General features: G+C 43.4%; 1 protein-coding gene and 1 long non-coding RNA gene across 2 annotated transcripts; one reads left to right on the forward strand and one right to left on the reverse strand.

Moving 5' to 3' along the window:
• Positions 1-716: 716 nt before the first annotated feature.
• On the reverse strand, positions 717-13184 carry LOC144365999 (uncharacterized). The gene is made up of 2 exons (XR_013424780.1): positions 11755-13184; positions 717-1079 (listed from the first exon to the last, which is right to left on the reverse strand). It is a non-coding gene; the product is annotated as an uncharacterized LOC144365999 (long non-coding RNA).
• Positions 12732-27122, forward strand: LOC144365998 (UL16-binding protein 1-like). Its single transcript, XM_078018909.1, has 5 exons — positions 12732-13237; positions 22980-23243; positions 23464-23727; positions 24316-24438; positions 25861-27122. The coding sequence occupies exons 1-5, from the start codon at positions 13156-13158 to the stop codon at positions 25863-25865; spliced, it is 738 nt and encodes a 245-aa protein (XP_077875035.1). The 5' UTR covers positions 12732-13155; the 3' UTR covers positions 25866-27122.
• Positions 27123-27337: the final 215 nt, after the last annotated feature.

The raw sequence follows: 27337 nt of genomic DNA on the forward strand, positions 1-27337 counted from the left end.
CTTCTATACCACAGAAACCATAAGAGCTAGATGCTACATTTCCCTGACTCCTTTGCAACCTAACTCCTGGAGGTACCTTTACATTCTGTCTATCAAATGTGGCAGAACTGGAGCAGAGGCCAGGCATCTGTTGTTCCTGCTGCTACAATGGTTTCTTTGCTGTCCGATTAACAGAGGTCCTGGGCTGTGGTCACTGGCTTGAAAGGATCCAGAGCAGGGCCTGTGGCATCCATTCTGAGGGTACAGATGCTTACAGGCACAGTGTGATTCCAGAGCCAGCAATAGAGCTGTGGCTATTGTGGTGAGATACTGAATATGGTGGTTTCCTAGCCTAACATAATGGCTTCCTAGTTGTGATAGAGTGGTATGGTTATGATGCCAGCAGTCTTTTCATCAGCAAAGGGGCACCTCCCTTAGTGACTCATGCAGGTTTGGACAGCTTCCTGGGGCAAAGCAAGAAGATATTGAAGTTCATGACCTGCCAAAACCAGGGAACCTGATAAATTCTCTGCCCTTTGTGGAGTGATCCTGAAGGACTGGACCTCAGAGGAAGGGTGAACTGGAGGAAAACCAGTCTTCAGACTCACTGCAGTCCAGCCTCAAGGCTTCTGCATGGCCTGAAATATCTTAACTCCTGAAATGGAAGTAATTCTGGACTTATGGTCATAAGGCAAATTAGAGTGGTTCTGGAGGAAGGAAATATCATAAACTTCAAATTCTTTCCATGGTAACTTTTAATACAGCATATCTCACACAGAGACCATGATCATCAAGCATATATAACAATATGAATGAGAACCAGCAGAAACATACAATAGAAACAGAAAATATACAGAAACTATAGATCAGAATTCTAACAAAAGTCTAGTGCATGTCACAATGTAATATAAAACTTTCTAGTAACAACATTAAAATGGTAAAAATAATTTGTAAATATTTTTCTTTAACTCAAAATATTATAACTGATACTTTTATTTAATCCTGATGATTTCAACACATACTCACCACAGGCCACATCATCACGTCCTCTCACAGCCCAAGCCACCTTCTTCCCATCAAAGTGAGACCAAACAAAGGATCTGTGAAAAAAAATAGGCATTGCTTGCAGTGCACTTGGACTCAAGCATAGAACACTAATGACAGGGGCACTGCATGTTATAACCAGGAAGATGCGTCTTTTGACCAAGAGTGGAGTCCAAAACTATTGTAAGAAAGAATTCCTGCAAAATAGGAGCAGAAAAAGGTAGAGTTCAAATAGTACTTGATAAGGAAGTTCTACAAGCTAAAATCATACAGAAGGCAAGCATATTCCTTTGAGATTAGGATTATTGATATAAAGAGATACGAAGTATTCTGACCGTAACAAAAATGGATAGCATCCTTTGAAAGGAGCAATCTTTTAATATCGTGGGAAAATAAAGAAAAAATATCTTCTGCATAAAAAAATTAGAAAAAGGAAAATAAAAGTAATTATCTGCTTATGTCAAGCTCAAATTCAATATTTCTCACGTGCCTAACAAAGCAAAATATTCTCATGAGAAATGCATGTTGTTGGCTTCTCGTCTTATGTTCACACACCCTTTTTTAGATAAATAAATATTAATCCACTCTATTTTTAATTTGCATCCAATAGTGCAAGCATCAGAGGCTTCAATGTTGTTCATCTTTGTTGCTTGTTTGTTAGTTTGTTGGGGAGGAGGGACCTTAGACAAAATGATTTGCAAAAGGACATCTGAAATACACCACAGAGAATCTCTACATCTGTACAACCACATGCTGGAATCCTAATTAGAATATGCTGTACTCCATGTTTGTATAAATATGTCAAACCACACTCTACTGTCATGTATAACTAAAAAGAACAAATAAAGAAAATAAATAAATAAGAAGAAGATTGGAAATAAGTTTGCTTCTAGTGGGAACATTTCCTGTCCACTGTTGCTAGGTCACATTGTGTCTGTCAACCAGAGCTAAACAGTTGGCTATGTTGTTTCTAGGCAGAAAAATACTCACATGGTGGTAAATATTGAGGCATCCCATGAGGTGGCTCAAGTAATAAGTATTTCCTTGCTCATTTGTACTCTTTTATTTATTTATTTTTTTCTGGTACTGGGGATTGACCTCAGGGTCACTTGATCACTGAGCTACATCCCTAGCCCTATTTTGTATTTATTTAGAGACAGTCTCTCACTGAGTTGCTTAGTGACTCTGTTTATGAGGCTGGCTTTGGACTGGAGATCCCCCTGTCTCAGCCTCCCTTATTCCTGGGAACACCACCATGACCAGCTCATTTGTACTCTTAAAAGTATAATTCTCCTGACTCTTTACATGTTTTCTTTGGTGCTATTCTGTATGTGAAATCCAGAATTGATGATTTCTTTTCAAATAAAATATGTTACTATCATTCACACAATCTAAGTCTAATCTTAAAAATATTTACAGACATTTACAACGTATGCCTTAAACTTCTGTTAGGAGGATCCAAGATGGCAGGCTGGAGAGAGGCTGCATTCTGTATTGCTCCACGATCAGGGATTCTAGTAGTGGGAATACTGTTTCTCTGTGAGTTACTAGAGGAGCCCGACAGCTGCTCCCATACAGGAATCCTGGCCACTGTGCCCATGCAGGTCTCCAGGCCTCAGCACCCGCACAGGAACCGTGGCCACCCACCTGCACAGGAATCCTGACCTCCTATCCATGCAGGATACCAGGGAGCTGCCCACATGCAGAACCTCTGGCCACCATTCTCATGTGCACCCTCATCTGCCAACGTAGAGCTCCCCAATTGTCTCCATCTTGGGACACTGTAACCACTGCCATAGTTCCCTACACGTGGTAGCCACCACCTGATGACACAGGACAGGGGCTGGAGACAGCCACCAGCCACAGCACTGCATGCGACTCAGCTGCATCTCTGAACACTCCACCCAGTGCCACCACCCAGCCCAACGTGACCCGACACCCCATCTCTAAAAGCAACCACCTGTATCTTTGAACACCTTTGTAGCCATCTTTAGTTGGGGCAATTCCCAGCTTGGGACACTGGCTGGGGCCCTGAAGCAACAACAAGGTACCTATACTTCCCAACACCCACCTCTCCCCCCGCAGCCACTAAAGCGGCACAGTGCTTGTGGCTATGCAGCTGGTCCATACCTCACAAAGCCTGGCCCTGGACTGCCTAGTAGAAAATAGCTCTCCATAACAGGTGCATATCCCCCAGAGCACAGCCTACAAGACCTCCAGAGAAAGAGGTTCCTAACTGGGAAGTAGAAAGGGAGAGGGTGAATGAGATACAGTTGAAAGACAAAATTAGAGACTAGGAATAGTAAGATCTAGAGGTGATATAAGGAGATAAGACCAGGTGCCCACATAACCCGAGCAGGCCCCAAAGGAGAACAGCAGGGTTCAGTCTCACAAGAGGGACCAGTAAATGCTATACCCCACTTCCAGGAGCTCTGCCCTCAAGACCAACCCTCCCCCCTAATAACCTTCACATGCTAAGGGTGGACATACCACCAAGTGCTTTTCAAGAATTTTCTAGAATTAGTAAATGAATTCAGCAAAGTAGAAGGATATAAAATCAACACCCATAAATCAAAGGCATTTCTCTATATCAGTGACAAATCCTCAGAAAGGAAAATGAGGAAAACTACCCCATTTACAATAGCCTCAAAAAAATAAAATAAAATATTTGAGAATCAATTTAACAAAAGAGGTGAAAGACCTCTACAATAAAAACTACAGAACCCTAAAGAAAGAAATCAAAAAAGACCTTAGAAGATGGAAAGACCTAACTTCTCCTGGATAGGCAGAATTAATATTATCAAAATCATACTACCAAAAGAACTATACAGGGGCTGGGGATGTGGCTCAAGCAGTAGCGCACTCGCCTGGCAGATGTGCAGCCTGGGTTATATCCTCAGCACCACATACAAACAAAGATGTTGTGTCCGCTGAAAACTAAAAAATAAATGTTAAAATTCTCTCTAAAAAAACTATACAGATTTAATGCAATTTCAATCAAAATCCCAATGGCATTCCTCATAGAAATAGAAAAAGCAATCATGAAAATCATCTGAAAACATAAGACACCCAGAATAGCTAAAGCGATATTTAGCAGGAAAAGTGAAGCAAGTGGCATCACTATACCAGATCTTAAAATATACTACAGAGCATAGTAAAAACAGCATGGTATTAGCACCAAAACAGACTGGTAGACCAATAGTACAGAATAGAGGACACAGAGACTAACCCACAAAATTACAATCATCTTATCTTAGAAAAAGTGCCAAAAACATACATTGGAGAAAAGATAGACTCTTCAACAAATGGTGCTGGGAAAACTGGAAATCCATATGCTGCAAAATTAAATTAAACCCCTATCTCTCACCATGCACAAAACTCAACTCAAAGACGATCAAGGACCTAGGAATTAAACCAGAGACCCTGTGTCTAATAGAAAAAAAAATAGGCCCTAATATCCACCATGTGGGATTAGGCCCCAACTTTCTTAATAAAACTTCTTTGGTGCAAGAATTAAAATCAAAAATCAATAAATGGGATGGACTCAAATTAAAAAGTTTCTTCTTGGCAAAAGAAACAATCTGTCAGGTCAATAGAGAGCCTACATTCTGGGAATAAATATTTACCCCTCACACATCAGATGGAGCACTAATCTCTAGGGTATATAAAGAACTCAAAAAGCTAACCACCAAAAAACAAATAACACAATAAATGGGCCAAGAACCTGAACAGACACTTCTCAGACGATGATATACATCAATCAACAAATATATGAAAAAAATGTTCATCATCGCTAGCAATTAGAGAAATGCAAATCAAAACTATTCTAAGATTTTATCTCACTCCAGTCAGAATGGCAGCTATTATGAATAGAAACAATAATAGGTGTTGGTGAGGATGTGGAGGGGAAAGGTACACTCATACACTGCTGGTGGGGCTGCAAATTGGTGCAGCCAATATAGAAAGCAGTGTGGAGATTTCTTGACAAATTGGGAATGGAACCACCATTTGACCCAGCTATTTATCTCCTCGGTCTATATCCAAAGGACTTAAAAACCACATACTACAGGAACACAGCCACATCAATGTTTATAGCATCAAAATTCACAATAGCTAAATTGTGGAACCAAGATGCCTTCAATAGATGAATGAATAAAGAAACTGTGGTATATATACAGAATGGAATATTACTCAGCATTAAAAGAGAATTAAATCATGGCATTTGAAAGTAAATGGATGGAGATGGAGAATATCATGCTAAGTGAAATAAGACAATCCCAAAAAACCAAAGGCTGAATGTTTTCTCTGATACGTGGATGCTGATCCATAATGGTGATGGGCGGGGAAGAAAGGGAGGAATGGAGGAACTTTAAATAGGGCAAACAGAAGGGAGGGGAAGGAAAGGAGTATGGGTAGGAAAGTTGGTGGAATGAGATGGACATTATTATGCTAAGTACATGTATGAAGTCACAAATGGTGTGTACAGAGACAAAAAAATTGTGCTCTATATGTGTACTATGTATAATACATTATAACAATAAAAATTTTGAATAAAACCTCAGCCATAAAATATCTCATAATATCTGATTAATGAAGCTGAAAGTATGACTAGTGTCGAAGCCTATGATTAACATGTGCTTCCAATGACTGAAAAGGAGTGTATGTTTTATTAAAATAACTATCATAATTACAGTAAATGGTTTTTTGAAATCTATAAAATCCTGGAGGTCAAAGTGTACTTAATGTAGTTCGAGAGTTCACTTTGTCTAAAAGCTGAATTGTTTTTACTGAAAAAAAATAACTATTTTTCCCTGTGCCAACATGAAGATGGTGCTGCATGGAAATATGATTTTCAGAATTGACAGGTTGGTAAGATGACTCATGCAGAAGTAATACCATGCATCTCTTTTTACTTCTGTAGCCTGGGAATATGCCTCATAAGTTGAAAAATGTCTACATATTTCTAACATACTTCCAAAGATAAAGAGGAGTGTTAGCTCAATGAATTTGAATTTGGTTTTTATAAAAGGGAGGAGAAGATATGACTAGTAGTAGCTGAATAAAAGTGAAACATTAAATTTGTCATATCTATGACTGCACCTATGAAAAAAAGAGAAACAAATTAAACCTCCCCACATCCATGAGACCATGATTGGCAACGAAGTAGACTGTAAAACTCAGCAGAGGTGACAAACCAGCACAGCCTTCTGGCTCCCTTCCCACATGGCCCTGAGAAACAAGTAAGAAGCAAGCACAGCAACAGACTCCTGGACAGCCACCCTGGTCACATGGGGACAAAGGAATGTTATTTCTAAAGCATTGAAGAAAAGAACTTTATATCCAGTCAATTCTCATTTAAATGCGAAGGAGTTGGTATTCACTTTTTATTGCAGTCATGACAAATTACCCCAAACCTAGCTGCTTAAATCAACACATTTATAATCTTACAATTCATTAGGTCAGAAATCTGAGTTGGCTCAACTGATGTCTCCACTTTGGATTTCAAAAGGTCAAACTCAAGATGTTGAAGAGCTAAACTGTGATGCGGAAGCTTTGAAAAAGATGTGCTTCCAAGGGCATTCCGATCCTGGGCAGAATCCACTTCCTTGCTGGCTGTGAGCAGGGCACTCCTTCACTGTAAGAGGCCTCTCCCTGGTACACACACCTCAGATCCACCAACAGCACATCTAATCCTTCTCTGGCTTACAGTCAAACATCTCTTTCTGCTTCCTCCTTCTTGCCTCCAGCCTGAGAAAGTCCTCTGATTTGAAGAGCTCATCTGATGGCCCTGGGCCCACTCAGGTAACCTGGAAAGGTTTTTCTATTGGAGGGTCAACTGCTTTATAATTTCAGCTACAAAACCCTCTCAGAGCTGGGTCTAGATTAGTGTTTGAATAACCAAGGACAGAAACTTCAGAAGAGAACTTTAGAATTTGTCTGCTAAGTATGTAAAAATATATTGAAGATAGAAAGCCTACAGAATATTTGTCCCTTAAAGACTAAAGTTGACAATAGAGAAAGGGGAATCAAGAGAATGGGACGAGGAAGGATATAGGGTATGAAATTGTGTTATGTCCATGTATAAATGGACCACACTGAATCCCACTTATATAGAGAATTATAATATTCTAATTAAAATAATAACAATAACAGTAGGGAGCTTAGTCGAGTAAGCAAGTGGGTCAGGAGGAAGTTCCTGGCCTCCAAACTCAAACCAGGTCCCAAATGGAGATGGAATCAGCTCCAGAGTTGGCTAAAAGAGTGTGAGTTGTAGACTGTATTTTCAGAAATAGAAATCATGACATTTTGTCTGATGAGTGTTGCACTCCTTTTTTAAATGTTTTCCTGCATCAATTTCCACTTCTGTCAGTTAGTGCTCTCTGGGGGAATGAAGGTCAAGGAAGAGATTATGCAAGTGCCCTGCACTTAGACAAGCTGATCCCTCACCAGGGCTTTCCTAACTCAGTAGTTACTTTCCCCTTCTTTGATGCCACAGGCCTGAGGCCCAGGCCATGAGATGGGGCCCTGTGTCTCAACCTCTGGATGGCAGAATAAGAGATCTCAGGCCTGGGGCCACTCATCAAGAAGCCAGAGTCCTCTTAGATTCAGGTGATCATTTCACTCATCCCCACACTGGCCTGAAATGTGTATTTGAAGTTATTTAAATGGTGCTTACCTAGTGGTTGAATGGAGGTTTAAATGATTGGATCTTGAGATAACAATAAAAGTGACCAAAGGAAACCTGAAGAGGTTAATAGCCAGGCGCTGCTGCTGCACATGCCTGTGATCCCAGGTTCTTGGAGGTGAAGCAGAAGCATGGCAAGTTCCAGGCCAGCCTAGGTGATTTAGGGACATGCTGTCCAAAATTTAAATTTTTAGAGGAGCAGAGGATTTAGCTCCATGGTGGAATGTGCCTGGATTCAATCCTCACTACCTCTAAAGAAAAAGGGGAAAAAAATGATTCTTTCTGCCTCAAGATGGCAGCAGAGCTGTGCGTTTCCTGTTCGGCTGTCAGAACTTTTCATAAAGAGAAGTTGCTCTTTACTTGAGGTTTCAGAGTTTTTCCTGAAGGTTTAGGCTCCAAGGGCACAGAATCTACCCAGAACTCTCCTTGATGGCGGTCTAGATGACTTCCACCACGTTGATTTTAGATGGGAGTTTACCGGGTGACGGAAATTCTTTGGTCTTTTCAGAGTCCAAAGGTGGAAAGAGGATGAAACTGGAGGCCCCAACTTTATCCTTTGATTTGGGTTCACCTTCTCTGGATCTCAGCCAGGGCAGCGCAGCGAGTGAGGCTGGGAGGGCGGAAGCCAGTGGCAAGGCTGCGGGAGTCGCTGGGGAGTGTCTGGCCCGCGCAACCCCAGGAACTGGGACCCAGGCGAGGGCAGCAGAGGGGAAGTAGGGCGGGGGTCACGGGGGCGGAGGGGCCTTGGGCTTTAAAGGCCAGGCACCAGGAGGCCGGTCTCCAGGGCTCCTGAGCTCAGACCCATGGCAGGTGTGGTCCGCCCCATGCTCATTCCTGGCTCTGCTCCTGCCTTCAGTCCCCAGGCTTCCCCTGCGGGTTCGGCCCCACTGGTCTGCGTCCTCGTGGGTGGTTCTGCACCTTGCTCCAGCGGTGGGAGCCTAGGGACCCAGGTAGCCCAGGGAGAGGAAAGAGAGGGAAAAGTTAGGGCAGGGGCTGGGATTATAGCTCAGGGGAAGAGAGATTGCCTCGCACTGGGTGGAGCCTCAGCAGCACATTAAACTCAATAAAGATACTGTGTCCATCTTTTAAAAATAAAATTAAATTTAAATAAGGGCAGGAGGATGCGAGGAAGCAAGAAGGCTTGGTAAGGTCCCCAGTGCCACTTTCGTTTTCAGAAGTGGGGGAAGAGCCTCTCTCTCCAGAGACCCAAGAGCATGACAGAAAATGCTTTAAGTTTTCCAGACGCGGTGGCATTTAATTCTGCACTCCAGGGGCGGTGTTGTGCCTTTCCAGGGAGGAATTGCCATGAACTCCACGTGGCCCCTTTGCCCAGCACAGATGCCTCTATCAAAGGTCGTTCTGAGTCCTAGTGGCAGGTCCAGTTGCTTCCAAGTTCATGTGATATCTACTTTTTAGAATTTTCTTTTCATGAAAAATCAAAGGGACATCAGTAGAGGAAAAAGACCCACCACGGGGAGGGAGGAGAGGAGAGAAAGGAAATACAGGGGAATTATATTGGCCAAATTCTGTTGCTATATTGTGCTTGAACCACTATATAACAACAAATACGAACATTACCAAAACCATAATGCACCAAGAATAAGAGGGAATTAAATTAAAATTTAAAATATCAAAACAAAATTTCTTACATTTGAAATATCCCTTTTTCAATCCCTAGGAAATCGTTAACTAAATTTTGGTAAATCCTTGTACTAGAAAACTATTCAATTGTTACAAAGAAAGTATTCTGAAATGCATCTATATTTTTGAAAAATAAAAAGTTAAATGCAAAAAAAGAGAATTTTTAAAAAATCTTTTTTGGGTTTTTAAAAATTAGCGTGTTATAATTATACACAATAGGATGCAGTGATAGGGCTGCACTCATCAGACCCTGAGTTAAAGGAAGACCTTAGAAGATGAGTAGGCAGAATTAATATTGTCAAAATGACCATTTTGTCAAAAATGTTTTACAGATTAGATGTTGATCACCATTAAAATGAGTATGACAACCTTCACAAAACTACCAGGGGAGGGGAAAGTCATTTAATTCATCTGGAAGAATACAAGAACCAGAGTAGCCAAAGCAATCATGAGTAAGAACAGTGATGCGGGAGGCATGTGACCTGATCTCAAATTATACTACAGAGGTATGGGGGGGGGGAACACATGGTATTGGGGGGAAGGAATGTGAAGATCAATAGAATAGAATAGAAACCCCAAAGACAAACCCACTTAGATTCAGTTACCTAATCTTTGACAAAGGTGCAGGAAAGATATGTTGGAGAACAGACAGACTTTTTATTGGTGCTGGGAAAACTGGATATCAATATGTAGGAAATGAAACTAGCCTGTCTGTCAACCTGCACAAAAGAAATATCAAAATGGTTGAAAGTCTAAGGATTTAGATCAGAACCCTTGAAACTGCTAGAAGAAAGCATAGGGTCAACACTCAGAGCATATAGATACAGGAACCAACATCCTTCACAAGATGCCCAAACCAAGATTAAATAAGTGGGATGACATCCAAATAAAAAGCTTCTACACAGTACAGCAAGGGAAATAACTAAGAACATGAAGAGAGAGCATACATTAAGGGGGAAAAATCTGTCAGCTTTCCTCTGACAAGGGATTAATATCCAGAATACATAAAGAACTCAAAAAATTTCTCATCAAAAGGGCGAAAAAAAAAACCCCGAAATAACACAATCAACAAGTGGACAAAAGAACTAAACAAACATTTTTCAAGAGAAGAAGCACAAATGGCCAAGAAACATATGAAAACATGTTTACATCCTTAGCAATTACCGAAGTACAAATCAAAATTATACTGAGATTTCATCTCAACCCAGTTAGAATGGCAATCATGAAAACTACAAATACCAAAAATTGCTGATGAGGATGAGAGGGAAAGGAACAATCAAGCATTGTTCATGGGGCTGCAAATTGCTATAACCACTTTTGAAAGCAGTATGGAGATTCCTCAGAAGACTTGGAATCAAACCACCATATGACCCAGCTATTACACTCCTTGGTATTTATCCAAAAGAACAAAAATCAGGATACTATAATGATGTGTGCATACTAATGTTTAGAGCAGCACAATTCACAATAGTTCAGTTATGGAACCACCCAGGGACTCATCGACATTGAATGGATAAAGAAAATATGCTAAACTTACACAGTGAGGTTTAATTCAATCACAAAGAGGAATAGAATTATATCATTTGCTGGTAAATAAATAGATGGACCTGGAGAACATCATGCTAAGTGAAATAAGACAGACTCTGAAAGCCAAAGGTTGAATGTTTTCCCTCTCATAGTTAGAGAGGGAAAAAAGAAAAAGAATTTAAAGATAAAGGGAGGGGGAATCTTATGAAAATAGAGGGAAAGGGCAAACAATGGAGTAAAGGAAAGGGCTGGAGAGGGAGAAATGAAGGGAGGGGATAGGGAAGTACTGGGTTACAAAATCTACCAGATTGTGCTATGTGCATGGATGATATGGCACACATCCCATTCTTACATGTAAGTATAATGAAGAACTGCAAATATTTTACATGAGGATGTGCAGGGCGGGAGGGGGCAAAGGGTACCCTATTGATAGGAATGTGCAGTGGCAGATCAGGAGCCACTCATCAAGAAGCCAGTGGTACAGAACCCCTGGATTCAATCCCTAGTGCCTCAAAACAGAAAGAAAGATCTTTTCTGCAAGCCTCAAGGGCGGAGTAGAGAAAGCATTTCCTGTCTGAATGTCGCAACTCCTAAAAGAGAAGTTGCTTTTGCTTTTGCTTTCAGAGAGTTTTTCCTGAAGGTTTTGGGATCAAGGGGCTCAGAGTCTACTGAAAACTATCTCTGATGGTAAGCTACCTAACAACTGCCTTCAACAATGTTGATTTCAGACCGGACTCTAGGGGGGTAACGAAATTCTTTGGTCTTTTAGAATAAAAGGGATGAATCCGGGGGCTGGAATTCAAGGAGCTAAACACCCAGGCCCAAGAGGTCCCTAGAGGAGGCAGGAAAAAGGATAAGGCCTCAGGCCCCAACGTTACCCTTTGCTTTAGGTCCACCTTCTCCGGGTAGTAGCCAGGGCCGCGCGAGAGTGAGATGAGGAGATCAGAAGCCATTGGCTGGGAGGCAACAGGAGTCCCTGGGCGCGCGCGCTCCGCACCATCACAGAAACCGAAATGAGGGCCAATTCCTACCCCCGCAGCGATCCGGATGACGCTGATGACACCCAGGGCCAAGCAGCTTCCGAAAGACAGAGGGGCGGAGCTGCGATCAGAAGCAGGGGACTGGGAGGGGAGTGATACGGGGGGGGGGGGTCCTCAGGCTTCAAAGGCTCTTACCCTGGAGGAGGTCTCCCTATGATCTCCAGCACAGTGACCATGGCCAGTGCAAGCCTTCTTACTCTCATTCTTAGCATCCATTCTAACCTTACTTTCTTTGAGCGGTGCCGGCTGTAGAATTGGAAGATCGAACTTATGGGGACACCTTCGTCCCCTCCACACTCCCCAGACTTCCCCTGCGGGTTAGGTGCCCCCAGTTCTTGTCCCCGCAGCAGGTTCTCCACCCTGCGTCTGCGCTGGGAGCCACGGGACCCAGGTAGCCCAGGGAACAGAAAAGAAAGGAAAAACTTAGGGCAGGAGGATGGGAGGGGGCGAGATGGCAGGAGAGATTCAGATGGCTTGTTGGAAATCCCCAGTGCCACCTCCATACAGGAAGTGGGACGCCTGCAGGGTCCAGCCACAGAGGCGATCCGAACGAAGATTCTGTAAGGAAAAGGTGACCGGGCGAGGGAATACGAAGGGGCGAAACTATGGCCAGATGCCAGAGGCAGGGTGCTACCGGCGGGGGTGGGGGCGGGTGTCGGGTTGAAGGCTCTGACCACTGCCCAGGTACAGCAGCGCTCTGGAGCTCCTTAAGGATGGCAGGTGCAGAACCCGCTATTCTCTTTCATATCATCCAGGCTCTGATCCCGCCTTAATTTCTTTGGTCTATGTAGGCGGGTGAGTTGAGGGATCCAACATATGGGGACACCTCCATCCTCTCCTCACTCCCCAGACTTTCCCTGAGGGCTTTGTCCCTCTGGTCCGCGTCTCCACAGCAGGTTCTCCACTCTGAGCCTGCGGTTGGAGCCTCCGGGCCAAGGTAGCTCAGGGAGCGGAAAAGAGAGGAAAAAGTTAGGGCCGGCAGATGGGAGGGAGCGAGATAGCTTGGTATAGGTCCCCAGTGTCACCAAGGAAGCTGAATGTGGACCACATTCCTCCACCGCAGCGATTCTGAAATACTACCGTGTCCTGGGCCGCTGGAGGGAGCCGGGGAGGTGAAGAAGGGTAGGCGGAGGTTAGTACGTCCCAACGCAGGAGGCGGGCATTGCTGGGGGGCGGGCCCCGGGACTGTAAAGCTCTCATGGCGGCCAAGGTCCCACAGCGATCAAGAGCTCCTTAACCATGGCAGGTGTAGTCTGCGCTACTCTGATTCTTATAATCGAGTCTCTACTCCAGCCTGACTTTCTTTGGGCGATGCCAGACGGTGAGTTTCGGGATCGAACTTGTGGGGACACCGCCGTCCCCACCTTATTCCCCAGACTTCTCCTGCAGGCTCTGGGTCACACTTCATCGCAGCAGGTTCTAGATCTTGCAGCTGCGGTGGGATCGGCGGGACCGAGATAGTCCAGGGAGCGGAAAACAAACAAAAAAGTAAGGGCAGGAGGATGCGAGGGAGCGAGATGGCAGAAAAGAGCGAGATGGCTTGGTGTAGGTCCCCAGTGCCACCACCGTAATCTGAACGATGTTCCGATGATTCTAAACTGAACGATGTTCCCATGATTTCCGCTGCGACACCGGGGACCGGGCAGCAGGAGGGCGTGCGCTTTGGAGGTCGGCGGAGGGAGGATGGTGACTCAACTACCTCTATTCGCGGGAATTGGGCGCTGCTGGGGGCGGGGCCTCGGACTCAGAAGGCTCAGACAGCTGCCAGGGTCCTGCCCTGCTCCTGGGCTTCTTAAGGATGGTAGTTGTAGTCTGAGCTACTCTCATTCTTAGCGTTCAGGCTCTGCTCCCGCCTTACTTTCTTTGGACAGCGCCAGCGGGTGAGTTGAGGAGTGGAACTTACAGGAACCCCTCTGTCCCCTTCTCAGTCCCCAGACCTCTCCTGAGGGCTCTGCCCCTCAGGTGCCTGTCCTGCTTCAGGTGATTGACCCTGCACCTGCAAAGGGAGCCACAGACCGAGTTAGACCAGGGAGCCAAAGAGAGAGGAAAGGGTAAAGGCAGGAGGATGGGAGGGAGCGAGATGGCAGTAGAGAGCAAGAAGGCTTGGTTCAGGTCCCAGATGCCACTTCTGTCTTCACTCCTTGGAGAGGGAGGGGGGCTAGAGCATCTCTAGAGGCCCAGGAGGATGAAAGAGCCACTGTGAAAGGGTGTGCGTTTTCCCGCTGCGGGTGGCATTCACTTCTGGACTCCAGGAGAGGTGTTGTGCATTTCCAGGGAGGAATTGCCCTGAACTCCTGGAGGCCCCTTTGCCCAGCACAGAAGTCTCTATCACAAGTCGTCCTGAGTCACAGTGGCAGGCCCAGTCCTTCCAAGTTCATGCGATATCTACTTTTTAGAATTTTCTTTTCACGGGAAAGGAAGGTGGGGGGAGGTATCTCATGAAAATCAAATGGAGATCAGTAGAGTAGGTCCCCAGTGCCATCTCCATGCAGGAAGTGGAGATTCCGCAGAGATCTGAACAACAATTCAGCTGGGACACCAGGGCCCAGGCAGCAGGAGGGCCATGGTGATGCTTCAGATGCCTGGACATGAGGTCAGCTCACACTGTCTCCAGGATGAATGAATGCTTTCTCTCTCTCTCTCTCTCTCTCTCTCTCTCTCTCTCTCTCTCTCTCTCTCTCTCTCTCTCTCTCTCCAGAGACCCATGTGAATGGGCATATGGCCTTGTAAGGCAGGCTGAAAAGGGACACTGAACTGGCTCTGGGGCTGAAGGATCCCTCCTGATAGGAGCCAGGCCTCTCCTCCTAGGAATGATTTCAGGCTCTGAGACATGGCCCAGGTCTGGAAACTGAGCCAATAACCAGACTTTGGGTGGGTATCAACACTCAGCCTCCTGATTGTCCATCCTTGGGTTTGCTTCACTTCTTGAAATAAGGCAGAATCTGAGTTGCCTGCCCAGGTGCTTTGCCCTGTGATCTCTCAACCCAGGGTTTAGCTCCCAGAGTGTCAGGTCCCTGGCTGACTTCCTCCTTTTTCACTGTCTGCACCATTGCACACACTTTTCTTCCACCTGTTCATTGCCTATTTGGAGTCTATGCTATCAGCATTTTTATTCTCCTTTACTACTGGGACCCCAGTTCTGAAATCCAACTTCTACCATAGACCCCAGCCTTTAGCAATCATCACCAATGACGTTATAGGCAATGCTGATGACCTTGAGAGCAGACTTTGTCTTATCTTATTAAATGATGCATAAAAACATAAAAGTTATACATATTAAGGGGTGCCATGTGAAGTGATACATGTGTACTTTGTATAATGTTTAAAGCAGGTTAAACTTACATATCTCTGCAAATTTCAAAATCCTTTCTTTTTTATTTTTCTTAGGGCATTTTAGTTATACATGGTAACTGGATTCATCCCAACACAATCACACCTGCAGGGAATCGGACCTACTCCAATTTGGTCCCTGTTTCCCCCCCTTCCCCCACTCCTCCTCCATTGAACCTCCCCAAACTCATCCATTTATCCATCCTTGGTTGATGCTTTTCATACACACATAAAAGAGAAGTTCCCTGTGTTACATTTATACATGCATATAACATGATTATGTTAACTTCATTCTGAATTTCCTCCCTTTCCTGTCCCCCGTCCCTCCCTATCTCCTTCTACTCCACTGATCTTCCCTTATTGTTTTGATACCTGATCCTTCTCAACACCTCTTTTTGCTTATTTCTCACTATCTTCCACATATGAGGGAAAATACTTGACCCTTGTCTCTCTGAATCTTCACTTAGCAGGATATTCTCCATTTTCATCTATTTACAGGCAAATGCCGTAATTTTATAATTCTTTATTTTAAATTCCATAATTTTATTATTCTTTATTAAATCATAGATCTGCTGAGAAACTTGTATCCAGAATATATATGAAGTCTTTTAAAACTCAACAAGATAAATTACCCAATATACAAAAGATCTAGACATTTCTCCAAAGAGGATACATTAGTCATTAATAATCACATGAAAAGATGTTTAATATCATTAGTATTTGGAAAATACAAATCAAAGTCACAGTTTCACTAAGTGAAGGAAGTCAATCACAAAACCAACTTATTGTATGATTCCATTTGTATGAAATGTAAAATAGACAAAAAGCATTGAGACAAAGTAGATTACTGGTTGCCAGGTGCTACAGGGAGGGGGTGAAGATGTGACTTCCATTAGAGATTTGGCCTCAGTTTCTTGTAATGATAAAAATGTTGTCAAATTAAGTAGCAAAACCAGAAGTACAACTCTGTGAATATGCCCAAGAACATACTGAATTGAACATTGTAAAAGGGCCAGTTTTATGTTTGTGAACATCAGATGGTATGCAAATCTCTCAAAAAAGCTTGCCCTAACTCTGCTTCTTAAAATAAAGGTCACAGTCCAATTGAGTGAGAGACCACCTAGAAGGTTGCTGTAGTAACAGGCATCAGGTAAAAGTTGGTGGATGAACTAGGGTGGGTGCAGGGATGAGAATGAGAAGTGATCAGATTCTGATAGAATTTTTCTCCTCATTTGTGGAAATGTGGGAGATTCCCATGCCAAATGAATATTGTTTATGGTTTGTATTGTGTGTGTGTATGTACACTAAAATCTTCAGAATAGCTACATGTTTTCTCTTATTGTGTTGTTTAGTGACTACATGACAAAGTCAAATTAAAGAGATCCCCAGGGTTCTACTTGGGTTTCTGGATTATGGAGAATGGAGAGGCGAGGACAGTGAAACAAGGGAAAAACTAGTGTTCCGTGGAAGCAGGAATTTGGAGCCAGAGGAGACCAGAACAATATGGATACAGAGCAGAAATCAGATAGTGGAGGGAGACATTCTACTTTCCAGAAAACATGAGGAAGAGGCCTTCATCTCAGATGAAGACTTTCGACTCAGCAAGGCACAGTGGCACATGCCTGTAATCCCAGCAGCTTGGGAGGCTGAGGCAGAAAGATTGGGAATTCAAAGCCAGCCTCAGCAATTTAGCAAAGTCCCAGGCAGCTCAGGGAGACCCTGTCTCTAAATAAAATATTTTTTAAAAGCTGGGGATGTGACTCAGTTGTTCAATATCCAGTTAAAAAAAATCAAAACCAAAAATTTTAGATATCTGAAACACTAAAAATATTTTCAGGGACAATGATAGTAAAACTGAGAAACAATACACAAAACTGAAGTGGATTCTGCAATTATCAAAACTTCCTCCTAAATTTTTTATTATGATGCTCTGCATAACACTACAAAAGCTAAATTTGATACTTTTTTCATTCCCTCAGTTTGGTGATATGTGCTACATGTCTTCCACTGGCCAGTCCAGGTAGAATGAAGTTTTGGCCAGGGGACAAATACAGCTTGCTGTTTTTACTGCCTGTAAACTAAAAAAAAAAAAAATGTGTTCTGACTTTTGTCTCTTTTATACCCTATTTCTCTGCCAATGATCCTGCAGACCATGAGCTGAATCTTGTCTCCTATCACTCAAGGTTGGACTCCTTTCCCAGAAACTCTCTCTCTCTCTGGATATTCTGGAAATAGAGCCTTGGTTCTAGAATCTCCCTACAATCTTACTTCCCTGGGTCCTACTCATTGCCAATTTCCAACTTCTCCTTCAGGAGCCCTCTGATCACCTGAGCCTACTGTTCACTTACCACATTTCCCAGGATGCTTTGGCTGTTCCTTGTCTGCTGAAAGTTAACTTTGTGTTCAGGTAGAGTACAATAGGTACCTGGAGGAGAGATGCTTGTGCTTCGGCAGCATGCCCCATACCCAGTCCAGGTTTTTGCTCATTGTAACAGCTCTCAAAAACATGTTTTTGCCAAATGGTTGTCCAAAATGAAGAGCTTGAGAATGAGACTCCTGCTCTACCAGCCAACCCTAATGGGTTCCTTCTGGAGTCACAGGGGCAGGGGGCTAAAGGATTCTTTTCTCCCCATCCAGCCTCCCCTGACCGATTCCTATGTGCTCATTGTCTTTAGTACAGCCTCAACATGACTCAGTCCAGACCTGAACAGCTGTGCTGATTGGTCCATGGCTGGATGGATGGAAACCTTGTCCTTCTCTTTGAAAATGACAGCATGGCTCCCTGACATGATTAATGACAGATTAGGGGTGACACAAAGGCATGGGGAGGCCCAGACTATATCAAATACAGCCACAAGGTCAGGATAATTTTGTTGGAGAGAAAGCTGGAGACTTCCCTAATCAGCCTGGATTTGGGGAGGGTCAGGTTAGGAGTCAGTCAGCAGGGGTGGTTTAAAGAAAGAACAGATATGTGGGCAGATGCTGGGGTTGCATTTGTGTGAAATAACAGGTAGCAGTGAGTCTAACCTTTAGCCTGTGCAAGACTGGAGAACAGAACTGGGGCCTTTCACAATCCCTAGGACAGATGCCTCCAGTTTATGGAACCCTTTGTGCCATAGTAAATTTGTCAATGCACCTCTAAAATAAAAGAAATATCTAGAAATTCTGTATATGAGGTAGTTAGGGCTAAATAATAAATATTTATGCTGTAGCAATATGAGAGTCAATTAAGAAAATCATATACCCAAGTTGAAAGAAAAACCAACATGTTTATTTTTTTTCTTAAATAAGTAAATTTACTAACAAGACATGTGTATCTGTTGGGCACCATACAATTTCCCCAACCAGCAATCAGATTGTACACTGACATCTTCATTTCCCATTTCACACACATTTTTATATCAGTATTTAAGTTTTATAGCTGCAACTGCTGAAACAGAGTGTAAAAATAAAATAATCCAAAGAAATTTTGCATAATCTAAATGTTGAAACTGGAAAAAAAATAAATGAATAGAAACTTTGAAATAGTACTTCCTATGGTGTCCAGCAAAGGACAGTGTATGTTGCTCAAATCCTTCTTCATTTGGGTGTAGAATTCCTCTGACTACCTTCTGCAATACTAGTTTAGTGTTCATAAATCTTCTAATGTAGACTTACCTTACAAGGCTTTATTTTGCCTTTAATTATGAAAGATAACTTTTCCAGATATTGTAATTCAGGTTGGCAGTTATTTTCTTCCAAGGTTTGAAATATATCCTTCCATGCCTTCTTGGCCTTTAGAGTTTCTTCTGAGAAATCTGCTGTTATTCTCCTAGCTTTGCCTTTGTAAGTGGTTTGGCACTTCCCTCTTGCAACTGTTAACATTGTCTCTTTGTTTTGTGCTTTCTACAGTTTAACTATAATACATCATGGAGAGATTCTTCCCAGGTGATGTGTATTTGAGGTTCAAATGCCTCCAGTACCTGGATGTCCACATCAGTCACAAGATTTGAGAAATTTTATGTTATTTCACAGAATAGGTTTTCTCATGCCATTAGTCTGTAGCTTGAATCCCTCTTCTAAACCTATGATTCAAATCCTGGGTCTTTTACTGTTTAAACCAGAGATCTTGTAATTCTCTTCTTGTTATGGTTTGCATGTGAGGTGTCCCCCAAAAGCTCATGTGTGAGACAATGCAAGAAGGTTCAGAGGAGAAATGATTGGGTTGTGAGAGTCTTAATCCAATCAGTGATTTAGTCCCTAAGAGAGATTAACTGAGTGATAACTGAGGTGGTAGGCTGTGGCCGGAGGACATGGGAATTTGGTGAGGCTTTGGGTATATATATTCATATCTAGCAAGTGGAGACCTCACTCCCTGCTTCCCTCTGCCACACTCTTCTGCCATGATATTCAGCCTCACCTTGAGCCCCAAAGAATGGAGCTTCCTATCTGTGGATCGAGACCTCTGAAACCATGAGCCCTTAAATAAACTCTTCCTCCTCTACAACTGTGCTGGTTAAGTCCTTTAGTCACAGCAGCAAACAAGCTGGCTAAAACACTTCCTACTTATTTTTTGTTCTTATGATTTAAATGTGCTAATTTCCTAGACCTTGTCTTCAAACCCTAATATTCTTTCTTCTTCTTGATCTAGTCTCTTGCTGAGGCATTCAACTGAGGTGGTTTTCTTGTCACTGTTATTTGGTACCAGGGATTGAACTTTGGGGCACTTGATCATTAAGCCACATTCGTGCCCATTTTTGTATTTTATTTAGAGACAAGGTTCACTGAGTTGCTTAGTGCCTCTTATTGATGGCTTTGAACTCACAATCCTCCTATCTCAGCCTCCCTAACTCCTGGGTTTACAGGCACCACTGTGCCCAGCTCAACTGAGTTTTTAGTTTGACTCATTGAGCTTTTTAATTGAAAAATTTCTTTATGTTACTTTTTTCATTTTCAAGATTTCTGCCTGGTTCTTTTTCAGAATTTCCGTATTTTTATTGAAATACTCTTTCCTATTCTTCATCATTTTTCTTAATTCATTCAGCTATTTATTTGTATCTCCTTTGAAGTTATTGCCTTTTTAACAATCTTTCTAATTCTTTGTCCTCATTTCATCCACTTCAATGTCTTTGAATTTGATCACTCGGGCATTTGTGCATATGATCGAGCAGTCTTGTTTTTTGGCATTGCCTGTTTTTCTATGTTGAGCTGTGTACATCTGTTGGGATGGCTCTCTCTTCCACTTTTATGTGGGGGTCTTCTTATTGAGCAGCTTTTTTTTTGATCTTTTGATGATGTGCTCTCGGATATTTGTTTTCCATGTAGTGTTGAGTTAATTCCAAATGGAATCTGCATTGTTAATTCCTTGTGTTTTCTTAGGCTGTGTTTGGTAGGGTTTGATTCTCTGAGTACTATGTCAGAACCTGAGAGACCCACATTTGCTGTAGAACTCACATGTGGGATCCCTCTGCTACTTCAGGTAGGAGGGTATATGAGGTGTGCTCTCTAGGGCACTCCTCCAGACTTGTCAGCACTGTGCCTTCTGAAAAAGTTTGAGAGCAACCATAATTTCGTTATTCTTTATGGCTAGGTAAAACTTCATTATGTCTATATACCACATTTTCTTGATTCATTCATCTTTTGATGGGTATCTGGACTGATTTCATAATTCGGCTATTGTGAATTGTGCTGCTCTAAACATTAAAGTGGTTGTGTCACTACAGTATGCTGATTTTAGTTCTTTTAAATAAAGATCAAGGAGTGGGATAGCTGAGTTGTATGGAGGTTCTATTTCTAGTTTTTGGAGGAATCTCTGTACTGCTCTTTGGAGTGGATGTACTAATCTGCAGTCCCAAAAACAATGTGTGAGTGTACCTTTCTCTCCACATCCTCACTAGTATTTGTTATTATTATCTGTATTCTTGATAATTGTCATTCTGAGTGGAATGAGATGAAATCTTGGTGTAGTTTTGCTTTTCTCCAATGTAATTCTCTGATACTAGAAATATTGAACATTTAAATTATTCAAATATGTGTTGGCCATTTTTTTTTGTTTCTTTTTGTGAGAAATATCTGTTTAGTTCTTTCACCCATTTATAGATTGAGTTATTTGAGTTTGGGGTGATAAGTTTTTTGAGATGTTTATTTATTCTGGATGTTAATCTTCTGTCAAAGGAACTGTGGCAAAGAATTTCTTTCATTCTGCAGACTTTTTCTTTATGCTCCTGTGTCCCTTGCTGTGTAGATGCTTTTTAATTGATGGCATCCTACTTACTGGATTAGTTTCTCTGTGTGTTGTCAGGTTTGGATATCATGGCAATGCTGATCTTATCAAATGTAGTTAGAATAATTTCTTTCTCTTCTATTTTTGGGAATAAATTAAGGAAAACTGGAAACTGTTCTTTAAATATTTGGCAGAACTTAGCAATAAAGCTCTCTTGTATTGGGATTTTCTTTGCTGGAAGGCTATTACTATTGATTCAATCTTGTTATGTCTTATTGGTCTGCTCAGTTTTTTCATTTCTTCATGATTCAACTTGGGTAAGGTATGTATGTGTAAGTGATCTGGAATTTGTTTATTTATTCTAGGTTCCAAATTTTTGCAAATAATAACAAACATGAATATCTTTGTCCCTAATACTCTCGAATGACCCTTTGTATTTCTATGGAGTCAATGTCTCCCTTTTCTTGTCTGAATTTGAGTCTTCTCTCTCCTTTGCCTAGTTAGTCCAGGTAAGGGTTTATCATTTCCGTTTAGTTCTCAGAAGAAGCAGCTCCTTATTTCATTAATCGTTTGTGCTGCCTTTTCATGTCTAATGCATTTATTTGTGCTCTGCTCTGATCTTATTATTTCTTCCTTTCTACTAATTTTGGTTCTGGTTTAGCGTACCAGATATTTTCTTTTTATTGGGTACCAGGGATTGAATTCAGGGGCACTCGACCACCGAGCCACATACCCACCTCTATTTTGAATTTTATTTAGAGACAGGGTCTCACTGAGTTGCTAAGGCTGGCTTTGATCTTGCAATTCTCCTGTATTAGCCTCCTAAACCACTAGGATTATGGGTGTGCATGTCTGGCTCAGGTACCAGACCCTTTCAAATACAATTGATAACAAGAATCTGCCAGGCTTTCTTACAAAGCACAGTGGACTAGGCATTTTTCTGGCTATTGTATAATATGCATCACGGCATATACCCTTTTATGATCCTCAAAGTGTGTACTTTTGATTCCTTCCTCTACTACTTTTCTCTGAACTAACAGATTTCCCATTTCACTCAGGGTAGGATATCACTTTCCAACCTAAAAGAACGCAATCCCCTGAGGCACTAGTGCCATCTAACACTCAAGCTAAAAGCTATGAACCATAATTATGAACTCTCCCTCATGCAGCTGTGATCCCATCCTCACTGCCCCACCATGACCCAGCATGCAGTCCCTTCCCCTGCTTCTGATCATCCTCTGCCAGGCAGGCCTTCCCCTCACAGCCTGGCAGGGCCATTGCAAGGTGATGTGCTGCTGGGTGTAGGCATTGTTCAAAGGGCAGAGGCGAAGTGGGCCATGTCCTGGGACATGAGGTTGCTGTCTCCTCCTCCTCAAAGAAGGGGAATATGCCCACCTTAAACAGGTGGAGCACACAGCTTGGGAAGGGTCATTCTTGCTCTGCCAGCTCAGCCCTTCAGAGGGATGGGGAGGGGGTGCCTAAAGGGTCCTTTCTCACCAGCCCAACCCTTACTCGCCCTTTTCCCTCACAGGGACTCACTCCCTTTGCTATGACTTCACCATCAATTCTAAGGCAGCACCTGGACAGCAATGGTGTACAGTCCAAGGCCAGGTGGACCACAAGAATTTCCTCTCCTATGACTGTGGCCTGGACAAGGTCAGATCCATGAGTGCCCTGGGAGGGAAAGTGAATGCCACAGTCACCTGGGAAGATCAAAACACCATGCTGAGAGAAATGGGGGATACGCTAAAACGGCAACTGGCTGACATTAAAGCAGAAAATGGCATGGCCAGGGGTAAGTAAGGATGGTCCAGGGGCATGAGAGCTGATACTGGGTTGAGGGAAATTGATTGTGTGCATGTTTTTTAAAAAATTAGATGTTGGTCCCTCCAGAAAGCCCAGACAGGGCTGGAGTGGCAGACAGAACACAGCCAGATTAGGAATCTGGGGAAGGAGGTATTGTGTGGGACAAAAGATTTGTTAAGAAAGGACTGATTTCTCTCTGATGGGGGCAGGTCTGCACACCCTGGAGGGCAGGATGTGTTGTCAGCATAAATCCAACAGCTCCTGGCAGTTTGGCTTCAATGGACAGATGTGGCTCCACTTTGACTCAGACAACACAAGGTGGAGAGAGATGCATTCTGGGTCCAACTGGATGAAAGAAAAGTGGGAAAATGACAGGGAACTGTCCGAATTCTTACACAAGACCTCAATGGGTGACTGTAGAACCTGGCTTGAGAACTTCTTGGTGGAATGGAAAACAGAGCTGGAGCCAACAGGTAACTGGCAGGAGGGGGAGGAAGTGGGAGCTGCCTTCACATGAGATGCTGCTACGTGTGTGTGTGTGTGTGTGTGTGTGTGTGTGTGTGTGAGAGAGAGAGAGAGAGAGAGAGAGAGAGAGAGAGAGAGAGAGAGAGGGAGAGAGAGAGAGAGAGTCACACCTAGGTTAACAGCCAAAGGTATAGTCTTCCCATCTTTTCCCTTCTTACCTCCTAATGCCTCTTCCTCAATGCACATGCTTTGGTCTGCATTTGCTCAACTCTCTTTGGAAATTCTTGTGAATCACTTCACATGACAGTTCCTGAGACCCTTCTCCACCATCATCCTCATGGGTCACCTCATATTCTGCCACCAGGAAAAATGAGTTCCGTGGTCACCCAGGATTCTCCCATTAGCTCTATGAGCTCCTTAAGGACCTGGCCCTTCTCCTGTCTCCCTCCTCCTCATGATCTGTCACAGCAGGTGCCACATAGCAGAGGTCAAGGAACTATGTGCCTGCCTGAGTGACATGGGGCAGCAGGAGCTGAGCAGGCATCTCCTCAGATTCTGCTTGAACAAGGGCTAACGCTCTTGTGTTTCCACTTCAGGACCTTCAAGTGCCATCATAGACAGAGTCTCCCAGGAGTCCGCAGCCAGCACGCTGATTCCTTCAGCCCTGCTCTGGATCCTCTCCTGCTTCATCCACCTAGGCCTCCAGATCTTCCTGACAGGTGCTGTGGGCAGAATGGGAAGAGAGACATGGGGCAGCTGTGTGAGCAAGGAGGAGAGGAAAGTGAACTCCCAAGGCCCCAGTCTGCACTCTGACTGGTCCTTCTCATTCTGAGATGAGACGGAAGAATCAGACCTCCCTCCTCTCACTGGTAGCAATAACTTGGCCATGCTCAGCCCTGAGTTCTGAGAAATTCTCCCTGTCAGGGCCTATGGGAAAGAGGATGAACCTTACAAGTTTGCCTGTGGACTCTAAAGGATTTTAGCTTATGCAGGTCTGATTCAGACCAGATTTCTATGAGAAAGGGGCACAGTAGTGCATGCAGTGCATGGTGTGGAGATAACAGGAACACAGGAAGGAAAATACCTAATCCTGGGTGATGGCAGCATGATAGATGCATTTGATATGTAAACAGGAATGGACTCCACACCCACAGTTGAAAAGAGAGGGTCCTCTGCCAGGTTGTGGCTCAGTGGAAAAGCACTTGCCTAGCATATGTGAGGCACTGGGTTTAATCCCTAGCACCACATAAAAATAAACCCATAAAATAAAGGTATTGTGTCCACCTACAACTAATATATATGTGTATGTATGTATGTATGTATGTTTATATATATATAAAAGGGAGAGCCGGGGGTCCTATGGCTAATGCCAGAACAGGGAGGAGTGAAGGTCTTTTCCAGCCCAACCTGGAAGGCTGGAGTTCAGGGTTACATTCCCACAGGAGGCTCATTTCCAGCAGCTGAAGGGAAAACTGAGAGTAGAGTCTGTCCAGGATGAAGGCAGAGGATGCCAGCTCTCTGGGGACTCTTAGGACTCCAAGATTGAACCTTGGGCTGTGGTCCTGGAACCCAGCCTCTGTAGACTCCAGATCCTGAGGTAGCTCAGCAGCCTTTGCCTTGAGCAGAGCCTCTGCAGAGACTGGTGGGGCTGAGCAGCTGCTGGGGTCTGATGCTCCAGCTGACTTAGCCAGAGTGGAGGGATTAGGCAGGGCTAGTCACTTTTAGAGCTCTGCTGCTCCCAGGTAAGGAGAGGCTGAGGGAGAAGGGGAAGAAAGATGTTGTCTGCAACCAAGGCCCAGGAACCAGGTTCGAGGCTCCTTTCTTTGTTCAGGACTCTCTCCACCCCCAGTTCCTATGGCCCCTCCTATCTGGAGGAGGAGCAGGCTCCCAGTCAGGGAGCAGATCCAGTCATTACAGCTTCAGTCCTGAGACACCAAGGCCTACAGCAGGGCTGGGCTGACTCTGGCCTGTGAGAAAGAAGGGAGGAGGGTGGTAGAGGCTGCAGGACCCTTGGGTAATAGAGGAGGGAAACAGGACCCAAGGTGAGCATGGCTATGAATTGGGGAGTGACTGATGAGGGGTCAGGAGAACTGAAGTAGGATTTCTTCAGAGAGTTGAAATAACGTGTTTCTTTTCTAAAGGTTAAAGATGCTCCCAAGAAGCTTCTGAAAATGTGATTCAGTGAAATGATGGTCCTTATTGATCTTCTGCCAATCTACTTCCTGCTCTTCCTCCGTAGAGCAAACAAAGACTGAACTGCAAATCCTGAGGCCTCCAGCATGTCATTCAGACTTAGTCACTCAGCCTAGAGTTCCTCTGCTTTTTCAGATCTAGTGAGGATTTAAAAGGTGTATCTGTATGTCACTTGCAGGTCATGAGCCCATACCCTACTTCTGCAAGAGGTGGACTGTTCTAGTTGCTGCTTTCACTTTCCCAACCATCACAGCAGCCACCCGCATCTTTCCTTTGCCACCCATTGACCCCTACCACCCCAAGATCTGATGACCCCCAAGAAGATCCATTAACTTCAATTTCAACTTTGAGCTCTTTCATCTGTTTTGTGACCATCCAATCCTGCACTTTTTCTTGACCATTTCCTGTGCTAACCTCAGTAATCATACACTGAGCCTCTGACTGCTAGAACAAGAAACCTCAACAAAGAGTTTTAATCTTGGTTGTGTTATCAACTACTTCTCTGTACCTTGAGCTGATGTTTATTATAGTTTGGATCTGGAATGTCCCACAAAGACCCATGTGTTGACTACGGTGCTATTGAGAGGTGAGGAAAACTTTAGAAGAGTTGTGGAGTCGTGTTTTGAAAGGTTCTTTATGTCCCAGGCACCTTCCTTCCTCCCTCCTCTCCCTCCCCCTTTTCCTCTATTTAAACTATAAATTATTTTTTATTGCTACAATAAGTTAAACCATCCCTTCTCCAAAGCTCCTGCTGTTGTGATATTCTGCCTTACCTCAGACCCAAAAGCAATACAGTCAACCAAACTTGGACTAAAACTTCTGAAACACTGTGCCACAAATCAATTTTTCTTCCTTTAGTTTACTGTCTTCAAATGTTTTTCCACAGTTCGAGCTGGGGATGTGGCTCAAGTGGTAGCTTGCTTGCCTGGTATGCATGCGGCCTGGGTCCGATCCTCAGCACCACATACCAACAAAGATGTTGTGTCCACCAAAAACTAAACAATAATATTAAAATTCCTGCCAAAAACTAAAAAATAAATGTTAAAATTCTCTCTCTCTTTAAAAAAAATGTTTTTCCACAGTGATGAAAAGCCAATACAACATTGATGGTGCAATATTGTCTGTAAAATACAATGACAGACATCATTTATAACTTCAGGAACTCTTTGTACGTTTTGTTTTAGTTAAATAAACATATTTTGTCAACAAATTTAAATGAGTGTGGAATTCTTATATAATCAAGGTGGTGGTTGATTTTATGTGTCAACCCACTGCCTGAGGTTTACCCTGATAGCTGGTAAAACATTATTTCTGGGCTGGGTGCAGTGGTGCATGCCTCTAATTTCACCTGCTCAAGAGGCTGGGACTGGAGGATCGCAAGTTCAAAGCCAGCCTCCGCAATGGCGAGACAATTAGGAACTCAGT

This window comes from Ictidomys tridecemlineatus, chromosome 8 (assembly GCF_052094955.1).
Source record: "Ictidomys tridecemlineatus isolate mIctTri1 chromosome 8, mIctTri1.hap1, whole genome shotgun sequence".
In the NCBI taxonomy this organism is placed as follows: domain Eukaryota; kingdom Metazoa; phylum Chordata; class Mammalia; order Rodentia; family Sciuridae; genus Ictidomys; species Ictidomys tridecemlineatus.